This window comes from Populus alba, chromosome 11 (assembly GCF_005239225.2).
Source record: "Populus alba chromosome 11, ASM523922v2, whole genome shotgun sequence".
In the NCBI taxonomy this organism is placed as follows: domain Eukaryota; kingdom Viridiplantae; phylum Streptophyta; class Magnoliopsida; order Malpighiales; family Salicaceae; genus Populus; species Populus alba.
In genome coordinates this window covers 20,973,595-20,996,836 of record NC_133294.1, presented here as the reverse complement: position 1 = coordinate 20,996,836, position 23,242 = coordinate 20,973,595, and the positions used below count along the sequence as shown (strand labels likewise).

General features: G+C 36.3%; 3 protein-coding genes across 3 annotated transcripts; 2 read left to right on the top strand and 1 right to left on the bottom strand.

Annotated features, from left to right (window-relative positions):
* Positions 1–1,139: 1,139 nt before the first annotated feature.
* On the top strand, positions 1,140–5,313 carry LOC118035698 (cold-responsive protein kinase 1). Its single transcript, XM_035041314.2, has 7 exons — positions 1,140–1,313; positions 2,290–2,440; positions 2,636–2,751; positions 2,866–3,076; positions 3,303–3,546; positions 4,118–4,268; positions 4,494–5,313. Exons 2-7 carry the CDS (start codon positions 2,371–2,373, stop codon positions 4,884–4,886), a joined length of 1,185 nt encoding a protein of 394 aa, XP_034897205.1. The 5' UTR covers positions 1,140–1,313; positions 2,290–2,370; the 3' UTR covers positions 4,887–5,313.
* A 558-nt stretch (positions 5,314–5,871) lies between these two features.
* On the bottom strand, positions 5,872–13,100 carry LOC118035697 (uncharacterized). Its single transcript, XM_035041312.2, has 9 exons — positions 11,812–13,100; positions 10,171–10,300; positions 9,577–10,070; positions 8,855–8,935; positions 8,629–8,733; positions 7,745–7,858; positions 7,584–7,667; positions 7,246–7,317; positions 5,872–6,308 (listed from the first exon to the last, which is right to left on the bottom strand). Exons 1-9 carry the CDS (start codon positions 12,130–12,132, stop codon positions 6,045–6,047), a joined length of 1,665 nt encoding a protein of 554 aa, XP_034897203.1. The 5' UTR covers positions 12,133–13,100; the 3' UTR covers positions 5,872–6,044.
* A 2,561-nt stretch (positions 13,101–15,661) lies between these two features.
* LOC118035678 (uncharacterized) lies at positions 15,662–20,761 on the top strand. The gene is made up of 6 exons (XM_073412293.1): positions 15,662–15,851; positions 15,936–16,134; positions 16,484–16,731; positions 19,408–19,692; positions 19,773–19,971; positions 20,192–20,761. The coding sequence occupies exons 1-6, from the start codon at positions 15,662–15,664 to the stop codon at positions 20,466–20,468; spliced, it is 1,398 nt and encodes a 465-aa protein (XP_073268394.1). The 3' UTR covers positions 20,469–20,761.
* The last annotated feature ends 2,481 nt before the right edge of the window (positions 20,762–23,242 follow it).

Here is a 23,242-nt window from a genome sequence, read left to right as displayed (position 1 = left end):
TTTTTTGTTTTTTAAAATTGATGAATCAAATGATATTTTTGTTTTATATTTTATATTTTTTTTTTCTTGTTGAATCAATTTTTTTCCTGCTATAATGTTTCTTTTTATAATAGTATTGAATATACAAGTTGAATCCTATATGTAAGATTATATAAAATAATATTTTTCATCAAAAACATAAATTTTATTAGGGTTATAAAAGAAAAACCAATAAACTAGTTGATAAAAGAGATATTATAATTGAAGTAGGAATCCATTTAATTATGCTATACAAATTAATTGGGTGAATGAGTTCATATTTAGAAAATTTCTTGTTTCAACTCATTTAGATTTAAGATATAATAGGACATGTGTTTGTGATGCGCTTCCACATATTAAAAAAAAAAAAATTATCATGTCATTTGAAGTATTAATGTATTTTGTTTTTTTTATTATGATATGTATTTTTGTTAATAATTTAGTTTAGTGATGATGATTTTTTTTTTCACCCTGGTTTTATGATATTTTAACTTATTATTTTAGAAATTTTATTTGTTTTAAATAAAATATTTTAATATTAATTTATTGAATATATTATATCTTTAATGTTATTTTCAGATTTTTTTGTTTTTTTTTTTTTAATAAAAAGAGAATGTCATCGCCCTATACGCCTAGGCAGGCCGTTGTAGTTGAAGAAACGTTCGTAGTTGACGGTTGGTGCTGAGAGATTCCAGCACACGGGGCAGCACTAAATGAGTAGCTGACTCAGTCATGACGTTGTCTAACTCGCAAGCTTACTTTTTTTTTTTTTTTTCTTTAACAGTTTTAATTCGATTTAGCTTATGTAGATGAGCATAAGAAGGTGATTGACTTTCCGGTTAAAATTAAAAATTTATATTTTGAATTTAAAATTATTTTTTTTAGTTTTTTAGATTATTTAAATGTGTTGATATTAAAAATAAATTTTAAAAAATAAAAAAAATATTATTTTAATGAAAAGTATCGTTCACATAAATCGACGCGCCTGGTCCATAGGACGTACAAGGTTATCAGCTGTCATCATCATCTTCTTCTTTTATTTATTTATTTATTTATTTAGTTTAAAGAAAACAAGAAAGGTCAATGACACTTTGCTTTTGTTATATAAGTCAGCCTGCTCTTCCGTTTCATAGAAAACTAAATTTAATGAACGTTGGGTTTCCTTTCGTGGACTTAATTTCCCAAGCTGTACCATTAACTAGCAAAGTTCTTCTCTATCTCTCTCTTACAGCTCAATACATCTTTCTCTCCCGGATAATCAAGCTGTGTCTTTCTTGAGCTTTTCTTTTGTTCAGGTGAGTTTTCTTTTTGTTCTTTCATGATTTTTTCAGTTTCTTGATTTAATTTCTTGTTTGTTTTGATTTTTCTGTTCCTTTTGGTTACCTGTTTCTTGTGTTTATCTGATATGCTTCAGTTCGCTGATATTGCGTTCTTTTTGTATGAATTTTTAGTCCATTTTTCGTGATCTAACTCAACATTTCGAACTAACCCCAGTTAAGAGTTAGATTTCTTCATGATTTTGATGTTAATCTCTGTTATTTTTCTTCATTTCAAAGTGAAAAGTGAGTCATGATTAGCTCCAAAAAAGTGCAAATGATGTTCTGTCCAGCTACTTACGAGAGGGGGGAAAGATTGAAATAATTATAAGAGAAAAGAAGAAAGGATAGGAAGGAAATCAGTTTTTGTGGAGATTGTTAGATGAATGACACACAAAACATTAGCTGTAATAAAACTCCTAGGCTCCATCTTCACTTAATTTATATGGTACCCATTTTTCTTCTTTGATCTTTAATAGTCTCTGTCTAAGTATGATCTTAATAAAACTCGCTGCCATGTTTCTAGTATTGATAGTTTTTTTGTACTCATTTTTGTTCTTCTCTTATGAACTTCTCTAAGTGTTGGGGGCTTTTAAAAATGTCCAAAGATTTAAGTACCCATATAATCGTTGCAAAAGCTTACTCAGTCTCTGGATCCTGTTTAATCGCTGTGGTATCTGGCTTAAGTCATTTTTCTTCTTTGATCTTTAATAGTCTCTGTCTAAGTATGATCTTAATAAAACTCGCTGCCATGTTTCTAGTATTGATAGTTTTTTTGTACTCATTTTTGTTCTTCTCTTATGAACTTCTCTAAGTGTTGGGGGCTTTTAAAAATGTCCAAAGATTTAAGTACCCATATAATCGTTGCAAAAGCTTACTCAGTCTCTGGATCCTGTTTAATCGCTGTGGTATCTGGCTTAAGTACCTGAGGTTAATTGTTTTTCTGATAATTCAGGTTTATCGGTGTTGGAAGTTTTTTATATCAAGCACGTGGCGGTTGATATAGAAGGGCTGTTCACCGGCAGATCAAAGAGATATGTCTTGTTTTTCTTTCTTATATGGTCGACGGATAGATTCTCCGCAACAATTTGGTGTAGTTGAAGAAGGTAGATAAAAAAAATGTGTGAATATGTGTGTTATACATGGACAGATTTAAATGTATCTTGTCAGGCGAAGCCTCCAGAGGGACTTTCTTTGATGGGGCCATAGCTTCCATATGCTTGAAATAAAGTTTTCCTCTTTCTACACATCTTTGTTTTTCTGTCAGCATGAAGGTTCTTATTAGTTTTATTTCTGAACAGACCTTAGCCACGTTCATAATGTTAAATGCTATTCGTACAAGGAATTAAGAAATGCCACCGAAGATTTTAGCACTGCCAACAAAATTGGGGAGGGAGGTTTCGGTTTTGTATACAAGGTAACTGTATGATTGCTATTAGAATGCATGGTCAGTGATATAACAGTAGTTTATATGGTACTTTTGTGTCTTTTAATTATGAATGGTACCTAAGAAATGATTGTGGATGTTCAGGGACGGCTTAAACATGGGGAAATAGCTGCTATAAAAGTTCTTTCGGCCGAGTCGAGACAAGGGGTGCCAGAATTCCTAGCAGAGATTAAAACAATGTCAGAGATAGAGCATGAAAATTTAGTGAAGTTATATGGCTGTTGTGTAGAAGGAAATCATAGGATTTTAGTTTACAACTACCTGGAGAACAATAGCCTTGCGCAAACTCTTCTAGGTAATTCTTGAATATCCTTCTTTTGAACGTCTTTATCAAGGCTGTTTTCAGTAGTTTAGACCTGGGAAAATAGTTCTGGCTTTTTGAACTTGGATTTCCAGGAATAAACTTGGTATTGGTAAAACATATATGCATAGGCGTACAAATCCATATGATTTAAAGAAAGCTTGCTTTTATTCCCTGAATCAAATGGCATTTGAGGGCTCAGGTATCTACTCACTTTCAGGTGGAGGTCACAGTCACATTAATATCCAGTTTAGTTGGAGAACACGAACTAGGATTTGCATTGGGGTTGCAAGAGGGCTTGCCTTTCTTCATGATGAAGTAAAACCATGCATTGTCCACAGAGATATCAAAGCAAGCAATATTCTACTTGACAAGGACCTAACACCAAAAATTTCAGATTTTGGTCTGGCCAGGCTTATACCTGACCACGTGACACATGTCAGTACACGTGTGGCTGGAACACTGTAAGTGTCTGTGATTTATTACATGTTTGAAGCTGAATATTTCATGTTCAACTTGTCATTGGATTTAAGATGTAGCTATGCTGCGCAAACAACGTATGGAGGGGGGGGGGTGTTGGGAATAAATTAAATCCATTTCGTTTTCCTTGGAAATGGAAAATGTACAATGGTTGGTGAGTTTGCATTTGCAACATCATACCCATTTTCCCACACTAAATACTTCTATGTCAATGAATTTAGTTTTCATGCTACCTTTTGCATTAAAGGTTATAGGAAATATTGATTTGGTTGAAATGATGCAAGGACTAACTATACTCCTTTAACATATATGGAACCATTGCAGTTTCCTTTTCACATGTTAGCCCCCCCCCCCTGAAAATCTTGATAAATTAGTTAATTCGCAGAGCCAAAATTCATTTACTGTCTTTCTTGTTTAGATTTCCAATACGCTGCCCTTTTATGAGCTTAGGATCTGTATGTAGCACTATTCAGCTTCTGTGAAGGGTCCTACTTTTAGTATGAGTTATCTTTATAAGCGTAGCTGCTAAAATTTCCTCTCTGTTTGTTGCTTTAGAGGTTACCTGGCACCAGAGTATGCAATAAGGGGGCAATTGACACGGAAAGCAGATCTCTACAGTTTTGGCGTCCTCCTTGTGGAAATTGTTTGTGGCAGAAATAACACAAACACAAGATTACCTGTTGCAGAACAATACCTCTTAGAACGGGTATGAATCTCGAGTCCTTGCTGCCATGTTTGAAAATTGTAATTGAAATGTGAAATGTCAATGCTATTAGTTGATGGTGTGAGCTATGAATGCTTGCTTTCATCAAGCATTTTTCTTGGTATCCAACATTTACGTAGAGAATGCATTTACATAAATAACCAACAATCAGGATTAACTCACACTTGGGGCCACAAGCTGACTTGATAATTGGTTCTACTGTTGCAGGCTTGGGATCTTTATGAGCGAAGGGAGCTGGTTGCTCTGGTAGATACGGCATTAGATGGTGACTTTGATGCTGAGGAGGCTTGTAGGTTTCTAAAAATCGGTCTACTCTGCACCCAAGATAATCCAAAGCTTCGGCCTTCCATGTCTACCGTAGTCAAAATGCTGACTGGCCAGAGGGACCTTGATGAGAGTAAGATAATGAAGCCAGGCCTAATTTCTGATTTCATGGACCTCAAAGTACGAGCACCCTCCAACACCAAAGCATCTGCTACAACATCGTTTAATGCATTTTCTGGATCAGAGATGCAGGACAGTTCGATCTTGTCATCAGAAAACTCATCATCAACTGCAACTACTACAGCTTTGACTGCGTTTTATGGTCAGAGCATTTGAACTTCTGGATCTTCTGGATTTCATAGACCTCACAGAATGGTTTTATGGTCAGAGCATTTGAACTTCTGGATCTTCTGGATTTCATAGACCTCACAGAATGATTACACTCCAAGACCAAAGCATCTGCTGCGACCTCCTTTTAGGCTTCTTGCAAATCAGAGATGCAGGGAAGTTCGATCTTGTTATCACAAAACTCATCAAGCACAACCATGATGCTTTTACTGCGTTGTATGATTGGAGCATTTGAACTTCAATGTGAGAAAAATTCCCATTGCATATATTTTATTCTATTTTTTTTTTTCCTTTTACTAGGCCTGTAAATTTTATAACCATCCCTTCATACACAGTTACACAGTTTTGCTATTCTGTTGTAAATGGACAAATTCCTGTAATGTTAATAAATAGTTGCACAAGGGTTTGGTATCTCTCTCCTTTTCTCTCTTCTCCTTGCATCTCCCTCATTTACTTCCCTTCTCTCACTCAATTACACTTTTGGTTTCTCTGTCTGATCCAATGTGATCAAGTTACCAAAAATCTTGAATTGTGAGCAATTTCATAACATTTTTTAATTCCAAATGAGTGCATCTATGGTCCTAGATGTTTCACACTCCTTTGGAAATGATAGTTGATGATTGGGAAAGGTGAAAATTGAATTTGTTGAATAATGTATCTAGAATTGATAATTTGTTGACAAAGATAGCTCTTGAATGATAAAGGGAAAAATATTTTGATCATTCTCATTCTTAAATAAACAGCATGTAAGCAGCATCCTTAGTAAATGAGATATTTATTGAAATGTAAAATTATATGTACAAAATATTGAAAATTAGTGCCAAAAGGCTAACATTATGTGCTGCTTGCGCAAAATGTATCTTGATTTTTTATTCCTTTGATGGGATGGGAGGTTATTCTGACATTGACAGAACCTATGACAAGTCGCATGCTGCAAGGTAGCTGCCTGTTACAAAAGGCTTGAACATAAAACCCATCTGTCTTTTTTTGTTTCGCCTCTAAAACCAGCTCAATTCCTCAAATTTGGCTTTGCTGGAATCACCAAATCACATTCCAATGGTGAAACAGGTGATCTCGATCGAAACCAATCACCCCCACACAGGGGAACAAAAGCACAGTTCCATTTTGGTTGCAATGGGAATTCATTCAAGTTGATGTCCTTCGCCATTGCTTCTTCCCTTTCTTTTGGGGCAACTTAAAAGGACTCCAACTCTTTCTACGTTTGGAGGTCTCACAAAAACGGCCAAAAGCCTGCTGAAGCCACACCTCAAATTCTTCTTCCTTCTCATCCATCATTTCAGCATCCAAATCCCATGGATATTTGCTTGAGTTGGACCATTTTGTCTTCTCCAAGCCAACCATGTTTACATGGAAGCTTGGCCTATGGGTGTTGGGCCTGCATTGCATCCCCTGTAAAGAGTTTTAATGATTTAGAATACTGGATTATAACTGATAATCTGATTATGATTAATTCAGTCAACGTACAAGTTATAGGCACCACTGATGCGACTGCCATGAGGAATTGAAAGATCCGGTCATCAATCATTTCCATTAATGAAGATAGGAAATAATGACAGTAACCTAAAGTCTACAGTATGAGAAAATGGTTTGAAATAATGCCAACAAGGCAAGGTACTCTTTGCTGGATCATAGGATCTTCTAATCTGACTATCTCCCAGGTGGGAATCTAACAAAGAGGAAAGAGCAGCAAGCGGCTGATTTTTTGCCATGTCTAATTGCTCTCTCTTTAATTTTCAGAAAGCATATCAGAGAAATTAAAACCAGCTATCTCAAAAAATCCATTACCCTAGGATTTGGATTCAACAGTTTTGTTTTTATCGAGGCTATTTGATGCTGCCTACACAGGCAGTTAGAAAATTCAGTAATTTTCCTGCAAAGAGATATACTTTCTAGCAACTTAGGAATAACAAGATTTAGGTTTCTCTTTCCTAGTAAAAATTAAAAAAGTTATATATTTCTTATTTAAGAGCCCAAGTCTATGATTAGTAATATGCTTTTATCCTTTCAATTTCTGCATGACAATATATTATGAATGAAGTGCAGCCCCTAGATCAATATATTCCACAGCCGTAACCCTAAAACTGCCGTCTACAACTTCCACTAAAGTTGCCCTGCACCCCATTAATGTCTTTTATAGCCCCAAGTTCAGATTGGCAAATTAGCTTGGAACTGTAAATTTCACAGATCAGAACCACCTTAGTCATCACCACAACTGATTTTGTAGTCATTAAATTGTAATACTTAGTTTTTTCTACTCAGCAAGGTTCAAATGGGATATTGAAAAGAAACAAAATCAGCACATGCCCATGGAAAAAGAACTACAGACCTGGCAAATAGCCCATTCTGACACATCAAAGATTTTGCTCTCACCACAAACAAATGCACGCGGAATTTCCATCTAAAAAACAGGAACTGAAAATGCTTAGCATTATGAATAGTTGACAGATGTCAGATCACCAAAAGCAGAGTCACAAGATAAGATCAGATGATTCTGTCGAATTATCAGACATATTTACTGAAACACAGATGAAATAATGAGTAATCACAAGGAATGTTCAGATCACCAAAACCACACTCACAAAATAAGATCACATGATTCTGAAGAATTATTGGACATGTTTACTGAAACATAGATGAAATAATGAGTAATCACGAGGAATGTACCTTTTGAGGCCTATCAAAGATCAATGAGCCTTTATATTCAACCCATCCATCTCCATCCTTGGCTTGATGATATTGGCGGCAATCCTGAAGCAAAAATTAATTCTAATTTATAAATTTAGAAAGATGAAATACAGAGTTGGAAAGAGAATCAGAAAACCAACCTGGCACCATCTTGCCTTGGCCTTATTCCTATTAGTACACACCCATATATGTGAATTGCCACACTTGGTGCACTGTATCCACCTCGATTCCTCAGAGCAGTAATCTGAATTATCCTGCTTATAACAGTAATAAGATTAGAAAATGTCGCAATCAGTGATATTATTTATTATCAGTGATTTAACTCAGAACCATATGAATCAGTTCAGCATTCAGCTGCACATAACTGCCATACATGGCATGTGGGCTTGGACTTAGGAGGCAGGTTTCCCAGATTAAACACACCTATTACTATGCCTTGCCATTTTACAACTAATGCAAGCTCATGATCCTAAAGTTCACAATTTATTTATTTGATCTCCATTCCACCTCAGAAACAAACAAACTACAAAAGTGCCAATTGAAACATAAAAATCCTTGTAAATGATACTTTCAAGTTTGTAATAAATTGCACCTCAATTGATTCTTTCTCGAACAAAAAGACATATCATTATCCTGTTCTGGTTCCATCGAAGTGTGGTCCTGGGGTGGAAATCTGGATAAGCCTACTTTCACCATTTTGCAAGAAGTAATCGCTCTCGGGAATCAAACTTGAACCCAAAATGGCGGCAAGTCAAAGATAAGCCATTGCACCAAGCAATGACTCCTCAGACATGAAAAGGCAGTATTCACAACTCATTGCACATGATAAAAATGCATCAATTAACTGTGAACATTAAAACAAGATTCCAAGTGGGGAACTTAACAGTCAGTCTCCACAAATGGTTGTTTTATTCTTCTACTTTTTTTTTTCTTTTAGTCAGGAATTTCACATCAATGATAATTGGAAAACAAAAAATTCCAAATATTGACCATAAGGCTGAAAAATACATTGGCAAGCAATTACCTGACGTGAAGTACTATGGGATTTCTCACATACACTCCTAGTCCTAGATTCTTCCTTTCTCAATTGCTCATCATAGTCCCTCTTCTTCACAGAATCAGACAAAACCTGGACATTGTATCGTTGTGGTCAGTCAATAGGACACAAATCAACACATTCTTACATTTGTTATGTTTCATCTCCCCTAACTTTCTTGAGAGGGGGGGGGGGGACAGAGAAGGATGCTTACCTCATAAGCACATTGAAGTTTCTTAAATGATTCACTTGCTAAAGGGCTTCCCATATTTTTATCAGGATGGACAAGCATGGCCTGCATATTTTAAAGGGTAAATAGAAAATCAGAAACCCCATTGACTCATCCCCTCTACCTTTTCTTTTCCCACGGGGCAAGGGGATAATGTTGGAAAATGTAATAACAGGATGATTTAAGACTTCCTCAAAGCTTGGGCAGGACATAAGCTAGTTCCACCCATGCACATCAATTCAAATATCTCATTGGCATTTTAACCAGCCATGAACACAAGCATGCAAAATCAACAAGCAGCTTTCTTGGCCAATCAAGGGACAGGTCCCTGGCATGCCTGATATGAATTCTATGATATATTAAGTAACAAAAAATGACGGATTATTGTACCGGCCCTAACTTTTCTCTCTGGCAAGCCTTTGTTCTGCAAGCTGAACATAATGGTTTTTGTGATACATTAAGAGTCCTAATGTAGTATTCTGATATTTAGGTTCTTTTTGTTTACTGTGACCATTTTAGATACCTGGTGAGATTGTTATGGTATCTCATTTACTTGCACAGAACAATCAATAAGATGCAAAACTTTTAAGAAATGATCCAACCAGATCAACTTTCCCAAACACTTTGGCCTCTCAGAGTGAGAACACTAGAACAAATCAATTAAAATGGTTACTAGTATTTCAGTTTAGAACAAAAGTGGAGCTTACCTTTTTCCGGTATTCCTTCTTCAAAATTGCAACATCAATTCGCTTGTGGCGAGGAAATCCCAGTGCTTCATAATGACCTCCACTATCTAATATTCTTTTCATCTCATCAGCTGAGCTTGTTTCTTCTTCTACAACTACTTTTCTAGCAGAAGACTCTTTTTGGTTATTCACAACAGATGCGCTTGCAGCTGGTTTGCTAGATGATTTGCATGACTGCACCTTCTCAGATTCATCAGCAGGAATTGAAAATTCACATTCCGCAGAAAACTCATCTTCCAGAACTGTATCAGTTTCCTTATGTTCTTCAAATTGGGTGCTTTCCCTGACATTATCACACCATTGAAGCAGGAAATTTAACATATCGTTTGAGAAAAATGTTAGGTTTATTGATAGGAAAACACCATGCCATCCAACTCGAACTTTCACACAATAAATAGCATATATAGTCGCCATTAAGACTACTAGCCGTGCATGATTTTGAGAGAACAAATAACCTGCAATTTCATAACAAACAGAATTAGATTCCCCAAAAGTTCTACAGATATATAGAATTTGAAAAAAAGAGCATCTACTTGCACTAGTAACTAAACTTACCTCCAACTATAAATAATGTTCCAGTTATCAAAAAGTTAGCATACATCCATAAAATTAAAATAGCAAACAGTCCTACAATAAAAAGTCCAGGAGTGTAGCCCAAATACTGAACAGCAGCTCCCGCAGCTCCCTGAAATATTGAAGCCACCGTCAGTGGCATTTAATGAAATTTCAATTTTAAAATATTCACTTGAATTATAATCCCTGACAAAGCCAATGTATCTATAGGCCCTGTTTATTTCTAGAAATCCTATCAACTCACACAACTTTATAGTGATATTTTCATAATAAGCTTTAATAAGTTTGAGATCCACGATTATAAATGAACACAAATGCTAATGGTCAAAATTGCAAATGCATGGAAGCAATTGAAAGGCTGAAAGTGGTCCAATAAGAAGGTTGCAAACATAAAATACACAAACACAGCGTTAAGATCCATCACTTTCCCAAAGAAAGGAAAAAAAGAAAAAGAAAAAGAAAAAGAAGGATTGTGGGCTAATTTAGAACTAAATGATGTAGCAGTTCTCAGCAACAGCAGTTCCCAGTAGTATGTCATCAGCATATTTAGAGCAAGAAACATTTATTAAGTAATGGTTTTTAAGAGGGGCAGCTAAAGGGCCAGGTGTCTCTCAGACCAGATAGCTAATATCATCTCCCCAACCAACTCTATCAGCAGGCCCTTTCTTTTGCAATGGAAGTGGACCAATCAGAAGGTTGTAAACATAAAACATCACCAAAGCATTAAGCTTTACCATTCTCTCCCAAGAGAATAAATGAATTTCACACAAATTAGAACTATAGACATCAGGAGCTTCAGAACTAAATCTATGAACATAAATTTCCAATAACTCTACAATTTGGATTATAATTTCTCACTATCTGCTGAATACAATGTCTAGAATTTCTAAGGATTGTGGACTTCCTGAAAGGAGATCACAGTTCTTATCAGTCTGGGAACTGCTGGTTTATCTATAACTACAATTTTAAATTTATTACTTGTTATCTCCATTATTTGCACAAACACCTCTCCAAGACTTCAATTTTAACAAGTAATTATTATTTTTTAACCGAGTATTGAGAACTATGCTTAAACTTAAATTTTTTCTTCTATAATCTCTCTTCTTCTGGTGAATTTCAGTCTTTAAGAGTTCTGAATACTGCATCACTGGAGTTGCTTGCCAAATTGGTGATTTGGCTTAGCATGTTGGATTCATAGTCAAGTTCTCAGCCTTTCAGGATCCAGTTCATTAATGCTAATTTCGTTTCATGTAGAACCCATGAGAGCTTATACCATATTTGTCCACAAACTAGCTCCACGATTGGTATCATCAGAGCAGACAGTCCATAACTTCGCATTACACAAAAACTAAATTGATCTCCACGTTGTCATGAACAATTTTAATCGCCCTCCACCTGACTTTCAAGTTTAATTACCCACAACTAGAATATGCCACAAATAAATGTGACCACCATAAATACAACTCAAACATTGATGAATCAGAAATGCAGATTCAAAACAATCGGATCACAAAAATAAGGGGAAAAACAAAAAAACACGAAGAAATGATAGCGACATGATCAGAATAAGAATCAGGTGCAAACAACAAGAAAAGTTAAATGGCTAAAAATAAGAAAACATACCATACAAAGTAGTACATAAAGCAAGGAAGACATTGACGTGAGACTAAGAAAGCAACTCCACATTATAAGAAGCAAAGCCGCCGAACCCAATTTGATAACTGAATAAAAACCCCTCACAACACAATCTTTCCAATAAATCAACAACAAACGCATCAATCTTCCAAATCTTGCACATCCATTGCACACCATAGGCCAATGCCTCTCTATAAACACACCAATCTTGTCCCGCCAACACCCCACTGCAGTTTTCGCCCGCCAATAGGCATGTTTCTGCGTTTGCAGCCATTTCCGCCCTCGCTTAACCAGCCCAATATCCTCCATTATCAAACTAGTAACTATATAACCAACTCCACAAAGAAACAAATAAACACAGCCCACAGCTTAAACAAGCATCTAGATCTTCACATACTACAGTCTGTTCATATCTCCATTGATATTACCCCAACATCCTCTACCCCTCACACAATGCGAAGCTAAAAAATAAATGCTATCCATAGTGAGAGAGGCTTGATCTACCAAAACTACCAAAAAGCAGCCTCGATCAGGGAAGCTTCACAGGTTTCTTGAGGTTGCAAATAGAAATCAGTGAATTGAAGGTTCTCCTTTTAGCAGTGAGAGTTGAAAAAGAGAGAGACCCTCATGAGAAAACACTAAAATCCATCACGTTCAACACTAAATTTTTCTTCACATGATCGTTTTCAAAAAAGCAAGAAGAACCCGAATTATTCTCCTCCTTTATTTTTTACACTAATGTCTTTATCTGTCTCCTCTCTCTTAAGACTGAACATAACTTAATAAGGCTAGAGAATAAAAAGGACCCAAAAGAGAAAAAAAAAACAAAAACAAAAAAGAGCTAGAAGCTAACAGTAACTGTATTGGGGTGTCATAAGAACGCCTCTTAGATCCCAAAAACTTTGAAAATAACAAGAAAGATTCAGACTTTAGTAAGAAGAAGAAGAAACAACAACTAGGTACAGTTGGGTTTGGTGAGGTTCACATGATAAGAGGGCTAAAAGCTAAGAAAAGACCCCAAAAATGGGGTTACGGCAAGAAATGGTAAAATGGGTTTCTTTAAAATAAGGATTTGCAAGAGAGGATAAAGACCTTTTGGCTTTGGTGGTGAAGAGAGACAAGAGAACCCTAAACTTTTTTACCAAGTGCAGAGAAAGCTCGTGAAAGGAGAGACACTGAGCTCCAAAAGGTCTGGTTTTTTTTTATTATTATTACAGTGGAGAAAGAAAGGGGGCTGGTCGAGGATGACAGAATTTACTTTTGGCTTTGTGTCGTGGAGTTGGATGAGCGTTGCATTGCATAACAATGATGATTCAGTGGGACCAACTTTGAGTTCTTCTTTTCGGGTTAATGGTTAATAATTGCTTAGGCTTTCAATTTTAGTAGAATGCATCCGTTTGCATGATTGTTGTTGTGGTAACAACTAACATCAGCAGCTCTGGCTTCTTTTTTTTTTTTTTCTTAAATATATTTAGATGGAATTTTTAAAAATATATTTTATCATAGAGAGAAGATGATAAAACATATTAGTATGAAAATCATGTAATTTAAATTTATCCTAAGACACGTGAATTTACTAACATCTTCGATAAAAGAGATAATGAAATACAAATACTTTGTGCTTTTTTATATAGTTTATTTTATTGTTTGAGTTTTAAGCTATTTAAAATAGAGATTTAGAGAATTCACTATTCATTAGACAACAAACACTACATTAATTTTCTATGATTTTTTTTTAATGTTTTAAGAGGATATTTGAAAGTATAATTTAATTGTGTTTTTTTAAAAATTAAATTTTTTTAGATTAATTTTTATAAGGTTTTGGATTGTTTTGATGTATTGGTATTAAAAATAATTTTTTAAAAAAAACATTATTTTAACATATTTATAATAAAAAAAATCTTAAAAAACAACTCATATCATTGTCCTAACACTCCCAATGAGTGAAGCAAAATCTAAAGTAAGGAATTCTGAGAGGTGCCTCAACTAGTCAGGTTTTGATTTGCTTTTTAATGGTTATGAGTTTAAACTTTTCTATTAAATGTTTATATAATCATTGACTTTTAGAACCAATAGAATTATCGAAATATATGCAAATTGGTTAGAACATTACATTAATCATTAAAAAAAAAAAAAAACTGAAGTAAGGGAACAAATATCTCGTGCATGACCAGCCAAGGAGCCACCAGCCAGACTAGTTCAGGTGGCTAAATGGGTGTATCAGCTTTCAGGCGGTGGAGCATAAGAAAGGATCAATGAGGCCGGAGTATCTAGGACATCACCACAGGCAGAACCCTTTCGGCACCTTTATCCACTCTATGTTTTCTCGCCATAGAAACAGTAGAACAAGATTGCCAGTACTGCAAACTGTCCAATAAATGGTTCAACATATCCTACCATGCATGAAATTTGGTGAGAGTTGAGTAGCCATGGTCCACCGGAGCAGAGAGCCAGGAGACCTAAATCCGACAGGATATACAAATCCTGCATCCAACAGTGAGCAACTGAGCGTGGGTGCCTCAGCCCTCTTAATCTCTTATCAATTTACTTTGTGGGTAGGTTAACCATTTTCAAAGGCAAGGAAAGCCAGGTGGAATGGTTGGTGTAGAAACCCTAGCAGAACCGATTGGAAATGGTTAGCACAGTGAGCCAATTTGAATTGGTTGGTGCAGAGAGCTAATCACAACATGGACAGGTGGGAATAGGGCAAATGGAAAGGGACAGTAGAGTAGAAGATGAAGAGAAATGGATAAAGCATTATAGCAGTACTCATCATAAAATACTATCAGTTGGGGAAGGGTTTTTTTTTTCTTTTCCTGCATATGCCTCAGAGCCTTTGGGTCTGCTGCCACCGCCAGTATGGTTTAATATTATTCTGAGCATGAACCTAATATAAGATAGATAAGACTAATTAACAACGTTCCTAGTTGATTTGGGCCTTGTATGCATGAACAATCGTCCATGGAGTAGAAGCACACACTAGGAGGCACCACCCTTTTCTGCTTGGCAAATTCTTTGACAGGATAGCCTCTCCCCCTGCAGGTTTTCTTCATGTCTGGGGTGACAGCAACATGATCCAGATACAGTAAGCTTAGCGTATGTGAGAAGTCAAAGAATTATCGACATTTTACGCAATAACCCCAAAATTTATTATTGTCCTCGATAGAACACATCCTTCTCGGAACATGTCATCTGAAGAAACCAATCACGGGTGATTTTCTTAGAAAGGTAATTTATCCTTGGAAATTTGATTCTCAACTCCATATCTTGTCCACAGTTGCTGAGGAATTACAGGGCCTGGTTCTTCAATTATTTGCTATGCGTGGATGTTCTATAAATGGATGGTCACGTCAAAACTGTCAGATTTTCTCTTGATATTAGTGATCTTTGAAGTAATTTACAAGAAGGATCATTCTCCTGCTTCATGCCACATAACCTGGTTTGGGTGGAGAATTGATTAAGTGTCCAAATACGAAACCACCATGCATGAACCTGGAGACTAATGAAACAGGCTTCTATGGGGCCAAGAAACTAGGCAACATTTAAACCTGTCAGCAGTACGAAACCACCATGCATGAACCTGGAGACTAATGAAACAGGCTTCTATTGGGCTAAGAAACTAGGCAACATTTAAACCTGTCAGCAGTACTATGGCAGACTAAAAATTCCTTGGAAATGAAACTCATCAATAACTCTCTATGAATCCCGAGGAGTCCTCATTCTGAGGGTGAGGGAAGTTGCCTGATCAGGCCTCCTGATTATATATTCATGCCAGGAGAAAAGGTTAAAGGTCACATATAGAACTGGCCATTTTCATCAAGGTCAAATATATATAGAAATGGATAGTTTAGAGAGCCACTTGGAAATGCTTAGTATAGATGATAACAAGGAAGAGAAATGGATAAAGCATTATAGCAGCACTCAGAAAATGCTTCTAGTTGGAGATGGTGATTTTTCTTTTGCTGTTTGCTTGGCTGAAGCCTTTGGCTCTGCTACTAACATTGTTGCCACTTCTCTAGACTCTGAAGGTAAAAATATTTCACCTGTCTCCGTATACATTTGTCTAATATTTATTTGATGCAATCTGATTGATCCTGTACTTACAAATTAAGAGATGATGAGGCTCAAATACAGTGGAGCTGCATACAACTGGAGAGAACTGGAGGAACTAGGATGCACTGTTATGCACGGAGTAAATGCACGTACCATGAACAGTCATCCTCTTCTCACCCATAAATTGTTTGACAGGATAGTCTATAATTTTCCTCATACAGCTCTCAAAAGTAGTGAAGCAAACATTCGCCAAATTGAGTAAGTTGAGCTACAACTTCTAATATATTGCCGTATGTGATCATTTGGGATTTTTCTCTTGTTCTTGAAGAAGAAGTGCAGGAATAAAACTGTTGAGACCTGTCTACTCTCCTGTGTCTTTTTATTTTTGATATTTTACACTAAGGCCTACCTTGTTCTCTTTGGAATAGACCTTCTTTCCTGGTAGCTCACAAAAACTAGAAATTTAAAAGCAATCCTGGACTTCCCTATGCGACCAAGGATTGACCTTGTTGGTTAAGTAGCTACAAGATTATTTGTGCATTGGCAAGTTATTTGAGTTTTGATTTGTGAACCATAAGTGAAATGCTATGTTGAATTCTGTCTTTAGAAGTCATCGAAGGTTGGTGAAGGGCTTCTTTAAGAGTGCAAGTGACATGATGGAAGAGAATGGAGAAGTTCATGTGACTCACAAGACTACAGATCCATATAGCAAGTGGGAAATTGAGAAACTAGCAGAAGAAGCTGGGCTGTTCCTGGTTGAAAAAGTTAAGTTCAGAAAATCTGATTACCCAGGATATGAAAATAAAATAGGATCTTGGTATAGAGCTGATGAGAGTTTTCCTCCTGGAAACTGCTGTACCTTCAAATTTGGAAAGAGTACCAGTCTTTGACACTGAGCAACTGTGTCATTATATCCTCTCTCTATAAGAAGATTTGTGGAATGAAAATGATGTCATCTTTTCTTTTCCTGAGTTATTAAAGAGTAATCTAGGTGTAGAGAAAATAAAGGCATTTGACAGCTGCCCCAATGGAAATAAAAAAATAAATAAACATATTATATTGAAAGTTGAAACTGGCCATTAAACCTACATACTGAAATCAAATATCAGACCAGGTCGCCTGCTAGGCAATCCAGGTGCTAAAGGCTGCTATAGCATTACTACTAGCTCTACATAGAAAAATAAAGGGACAGAGTCTTTGTTCTGAGGTAGACATGCGCTTCCAATAAACTAGGTGGCTTGGAAAAGCTTTGTGCATCAAAAAGCAGTAGAGTAATGGGTTTCAGGCATTTCAGTGCTTTCTTTCAAACATGCAATGCTCGAAAGCATGGTTGGATAGCTGTTTTAAGATGAAAGCTCTTTGGTGGCTAAAATTCTGAAAGCTTGTCATTCCCAAATAGCTCTTTCATGGATGATAAATTGTCAATGCCTAAGCTTACCTGAAGTGGCATATGAGACAACAGGTTATACGACGAGCAGCGTGCTGCAGAGTGGGAAATGGATGGACAATTTGCACCTGGAATGAAGAACTGTTCCGAGAGATTACTTTTTCCTTTCAAGAAAGGCTTCGATTTGTATTGTTGTGCTTGTATGTTGTGCAAATCTAGTGAGATGATATTAAGAAAGAAATCATAAATGAGTTGAAGATCATCACAAACTAAAGAATCAGAGTGCAGAAAAGGCCAGAAAAAATAATGGAAATCCAAGACAGACAACAATGGGCAAAGCATACAATACATGTATGAAAGTACGGTAAAACAAAGTGTAGAAAAACAGAACAGCTAAAACACCTTTGCCAATAATCAATAAAAGAAAAAACAAAACAACATCCAATGATTTAGAACCAGAGGACAATCAAAAATACAAAAACTGAAATAACCACAAAACTGAAATAACCACAAACCCTAATTCCAACACAACATGATAGAAAATGCAGACATTTGAACCCAGTGAAGGCAATCTCCAGCACAAAGACACACACACACACACACAAAAGAACACAAATACAGCAAAAAAAAGAGATAAATCTCCAGCTTCATCCAAAGGGGGTGATTGATCAGATCTCTATATGTTCATGCTAGAAGAAGAGGTCTGGGTGTTACTCAAAATAGAACAAGCCATCTTCCAAGCAAGGTACGTAGGTCAAATAAGAATGAATAGTTTAGAAAGCCAAATGTAAATTGGTGTCTTGGTACAATTACAAAAGATGGTGAGGCTAAAGTGTTGCAGAGATGACTTGAGAGAGCTGGAGGAACTTGGATGCACTGTGACAAGTAAATGCACGTACATTGAACAAGCATCCTATTCTCAATCACAAATTGTTTGACAGGATAATCTATATTTTTCCTCCTACAGTTCTCAAACGGAGTGTAGAAAATATTAGCCAAATCGAGTAAAGTTCAACTAGAAAAAGTAAAGTACCTTCATTAATAAGTCGGTGGAGGTTTTGTTTTGGTTCTTAGAGTAGAAGGGCAAGGTACGTAAGGCAGTGATTTTGGAACTCAACTAGCTTCCATACCCCACTTTCCCTAAGCGATCTCGTGTTCGAGCCTCTTTCTAGTTACCTCAAAAATAGTGAATGGAAGGAACTAGACACCTTAGACTTTAGCACATTAGAAGTTTTTTTACTTGAGTTCTAAGTTAAAGGTGCTAATTAGTATGTTTGCATCTATTCTTGGTAAGTACATTTGAGAATAGCTAAATATCCATATAGCAAGTGGAAAATTGAGAAATTTACAGAGGATGTTGGGATGATTTTGCGTCCCTTGTGCTAACCTCTTTCTCCAAGTTGGCTCCTTAATTCGCCTTAATTAGTCTCTCCTTGCGGCAAGGAAGCTGCAACTATATGCCTTGCCAAACAAATAGAGAAGCTCATCATTTATGAGCCAGATATGCACATATTCGGAAGGAGTACTGACTGATCTCTAATTGTTAATGAACATATCTTGCATGGAATAAATATAAAGGTACAATGTAATATATAAAGTTGAGAATAGTTCATCCACCAGAAGGCTTAGGGAGGGGCGTGTTGGTGAACGTTCTAACACGATATAAAGTTAATGGTGTTGCTATCTTCTCCGACGCTCTTCGCACAGCCCTAGGCTTGAGTCTTCTGTTTAGGACCCATTTTTGTTTGTTTGAACATGTGACACCGATCTTGCTTTCATTGATGTATCTACCACTTTTCTTTCTTCTTTCCCTTTCCTTTCATCTAAGGTCTATTTCTAATTGTACTGCACCATTCATAGCAGAACAACAAGGCAACCCACTTTTGCCTTTTCTTCTCTTGCTTTCCCTCCCTTTCTTTGACAAGGGTCTGCCTCTATTCAACTCTCAAGGCTCCTATTGGTGTTTCCTGCTGATTTGATTCCATAAATTGACGAGGAATGGTATCATTGCATACCAAGTATTGAGATGTAAATTTCCATGAAAAAGTTAGCTCTCATGGCCCTTTGGCATAATGGCTTAGAGATTCCTTCCACAAAGCAAAGACTCTCCATTTACTTTTCATCTCTTGTTGCTTCTCGCTGATTATTCCTTTATTCTCAAAACTTCCCTTCATTATATCTCTTTTATTGCATGCCACAAAGCACAGAAACTCCAAACAAAATTTTTTTGTGCCATATAGAAATGGATGAATTGGAGAGCCAAGTGAAAATGCTTAGTATAAATATTAAAGAAGTGAAATGGATGAAGCATTATAGCAGTTGTCATAAAATACTACTGGTAGGAGAAGGTGATTTTTCTTTTTCTGCTTGCTTGGGCAAAGCCTTTGGTTCTGCTGTAAACATGGTAGCCACTTCTCTCTACTCCAAAGGTAATTTTTTCTATAGTCAATATGATCTGTTATTGGTTGGATATATTCTGATTGATCTTGTAATTACAAATAAATAAAAGACACCATGATGCTGAAGTATTCGAAATCTGCAACAAACTTAACTGAGCTGGAGGATCTTGGATGCACCATAATTCATGAAGTAGATGCACATAATATGAGTAAGCATCCTCTCCTGAAACAGAAATTGTTCGACCGGATAATCTTTAATTTCCCAGCTACTGCTCTAAAATGGAGTGAATCAAACGATCGCCAAATCAAGTAAGTTCAGCTAAGACGATTAATGCTACATTTCGCCTTATGCCCTTCGATTTTATTTTATTTTCTGTTCTTAAGGTGTAGGTGACAGGATTTGAGTTTGTGATCCCCTCTTTTTCCATCTTCTTAATAATGCAATATTGACAAGTCTTTTTAGGTTTAGGTTTAGGTTTAAGTTTAAATACAGAGTGCTAATGACATGCATTCCTATTACTCTCTTTAGGAAACATCAGAGGTTGATGAAGGGCTTCCTAAGCAGTTGCCATGATATGTTAGAAGAGAATGGAGAAATTCACGTGACACACAAGGTCAAAGAACCATATTGTAAGTGGGAGATTGAGAAATTAGCAGAGGATGTTGGGCTGTGCTTGGTTGAGAAAGTTTGGTTCAGAAGATCTGAATATCCAGGATACAGTAATAAAAGAGGATCTGGTGCTAGAGCTGATGAGACTTTTCCTGCTGGAAACAGCTATACCTTCAAATTTGCCAGGGCTACCTGACACAGAGCAATCCCTTTGTAAATCAACACTCTTATTCCTCAAATCATTATGCTTAAACTTTTTTATTTGGCATTAATTGATGCATAGGCATTTCCAACCCTCCAAGACAGGCACACAAACCCAAATTCCTGCCTCTGTCACTAAGTGGCAATAACTATTTTTAATGTATTATTATGAGAGATTACTGATACCATATATACAATCATGGCTGAAATCCAAATGATCTGGTCAAAACATGCCTGCATGATGTGCTCATGTATTTGTTACTATATATATACAAAGTAATTATCAAACATCTTGTTGCTATCTAGCCTGCTGAATGATAGACTCCATGACAGGGTGATCCTTAAAGTTAATGATAGACTCTACAGAATCATCATCTGTGGATTGTAACTCACTGGCAAAACTTTAATGCTATGAAGAAAGAAGATATTAATCAACATGCAGCAAAGAGACCAAAGCTGCTATTGCTTGCAAATCCAAGCTGTCCAAACTCAGCCAAAAGGCTGCTTCATCATTGCTATTGATTCAATAAGAGAACAAAAGCACAAAGTCTCATATTTAGAATAGAATTTAGAAACATCCTCATTAGTATCTTTCAGGAACCATGGCATGCCATCTCTGAAATGAATTTTGGATCTAGTCCATGTTAAAGAATAATATAAATCATATCCTGAGATCTCACCTAACAGCTTAAACTATTGGGTTGAGATGGTTCTTTGACATGGTATCAGAACCTTGATGATCAAGCGGTCACGAGTTCGAATGTTACCATCCCCATTTATTTGATAAAAATTAAACACAAGGTAATGTGGGTCTATGCAAGTTTCAAGCGCAAAGAGTTTTCACTTGAGAGGGTGTGTTAAAAAATAATATAAATCATATCCTGTAACCTCACCTAACAGCTTAAACTATTAGGTTGAGATGGTTCTTTGACAGTCCAAACTACGAATTAGCATGACAACTGCATTCTATGTGGGGCAAGTGAACAATTTTCTTGAACTTTTTCTTTGACAGCTATGCAATTCTGGGCAGTCAGCATATACATTTCAGGACCTCGACCAAAGTTGAACAGGCATTGCATGCATATGGACTATTGGGCCATAAAACTGGAACCCTTCGCAGTACCATGCATGGTAGTAGTAGTATATTCATGATAGAAGAAGAGCTGCTTGAAAGTTGAATTGAAGGCAAGTATAATATATAGAAGACTGGTCATTCTTGAGAGAGAAAAATGGATGGTTTAGAGGGTCAAATGGAAGGGCTTAGTCTATATAATAAAAAAAGGAGAAATGGATAGAACATTACAGTAGCTGTCATAAGATACTTCTAGTGTGAGTAAGTGATTATTCTTTTGCTGTTTGCTTGGCTAAAGCCTTTGGTTCTGCCACTAACATCGTTGTCACTGATCTCTACCCGATCTGAAGGTAATATATTTTTTCAACAGCCTGGATGCTAGATATATTAACATCATTTGTTGGATCATGGATCCATTCTAACTGGTTTCATTACAAATAATACATACCATAATACGAAAGTACAATCAGAGAGCTGAAAGAAACTTTAGAGAGCTTGAGGAGCTTGGATGGTGTAAACGCACATACCATGAACTAGGACCCGCTTCTCAGTTGGAAATTATTTGACAGGACAGAGTTTAATTTTCCTCAAACTGCTCTTATATGGATTGAAGAAAACAATATTTGCCAAATTGGGTAAGTTCATCTAGAACCACTTGCCTCATTAAATTCTCATTAGATAGTTATTTGAAATTAAGGAATAAGTGATAATTGCACATTTTCTATTCCTATCTTTAGAAGTCGTCAAAAGGTTGGTGAAGGGCTTCCTGAAGAGTGCACATGATACATTGGAAGAGAATGAAGAAATTCATGTGATCCACAAGACCACGTATCCATATAAGAAGTGGGAAATTGAGAAATCAGCTGAGGATGCTGGGCTGTTCTTGGTTAAGAAAGTTAATTTCAGAGTTTCTGATTATCCAGGATACGAATATAAAATTGGATAGGCTCTTGTGCTGATGAGACTTTTGTTGTTGGGAACTGTTGTATCTTCAAATTTGCCTGGATTACAATTGCTTGACGCAATAAATCATGCACCGAAGGCCTGAATATGTTTCGAGTAGAACCTTAAGTTCCCCTCATCCTCATCGATACAACTATTGACATTGATACTCTTCGCATAAGCGAAGATGCAGCAGGATTCAAGTTGAAATCCTGTTTTTGCCATCCTGAAAAGAATCTACTATCTTGTGCAGACAAGTATGATACTGTGTGCTTTGAGATGGCTTTTTCTTCAAATAGTAATCCATCCAACTGAATAGCACACTTCTGTAATCTTTATCAGATTGCTTAGCTCAAGGCTAATATTGAGCTCCAATACTATGGCCATCTTCTATTGTGCTTTGATATGTCATGGTTTTCATCTTGGCTGATTAAAATTATGCCATTAAGTCACTGGAGCTGTTCAGCTTGATACTCTTGTAGCTCAATTATTCAGATTTTTCTGAGCCCTGTGCTTGTAATGTAAACCTCTTTCCCCAAGTTGGCTCCTTTCCCTTGTAGTGTTTTAGTCAATAAATTTCCAGTTTATCGGGGAAAAAAAGAGTGTTTTAAGTTTCATTTCAAACTTATTTAGTCCAATGCAATTTCACATTTCTGTTTGGTCTAGATGTGCCTGGGACTGGTTTTTCTTGAGCTTGAAAGTGATAACCTATCTGTTTTTGGTTACACACATTTATAGAAGCATGGAACTCAAAG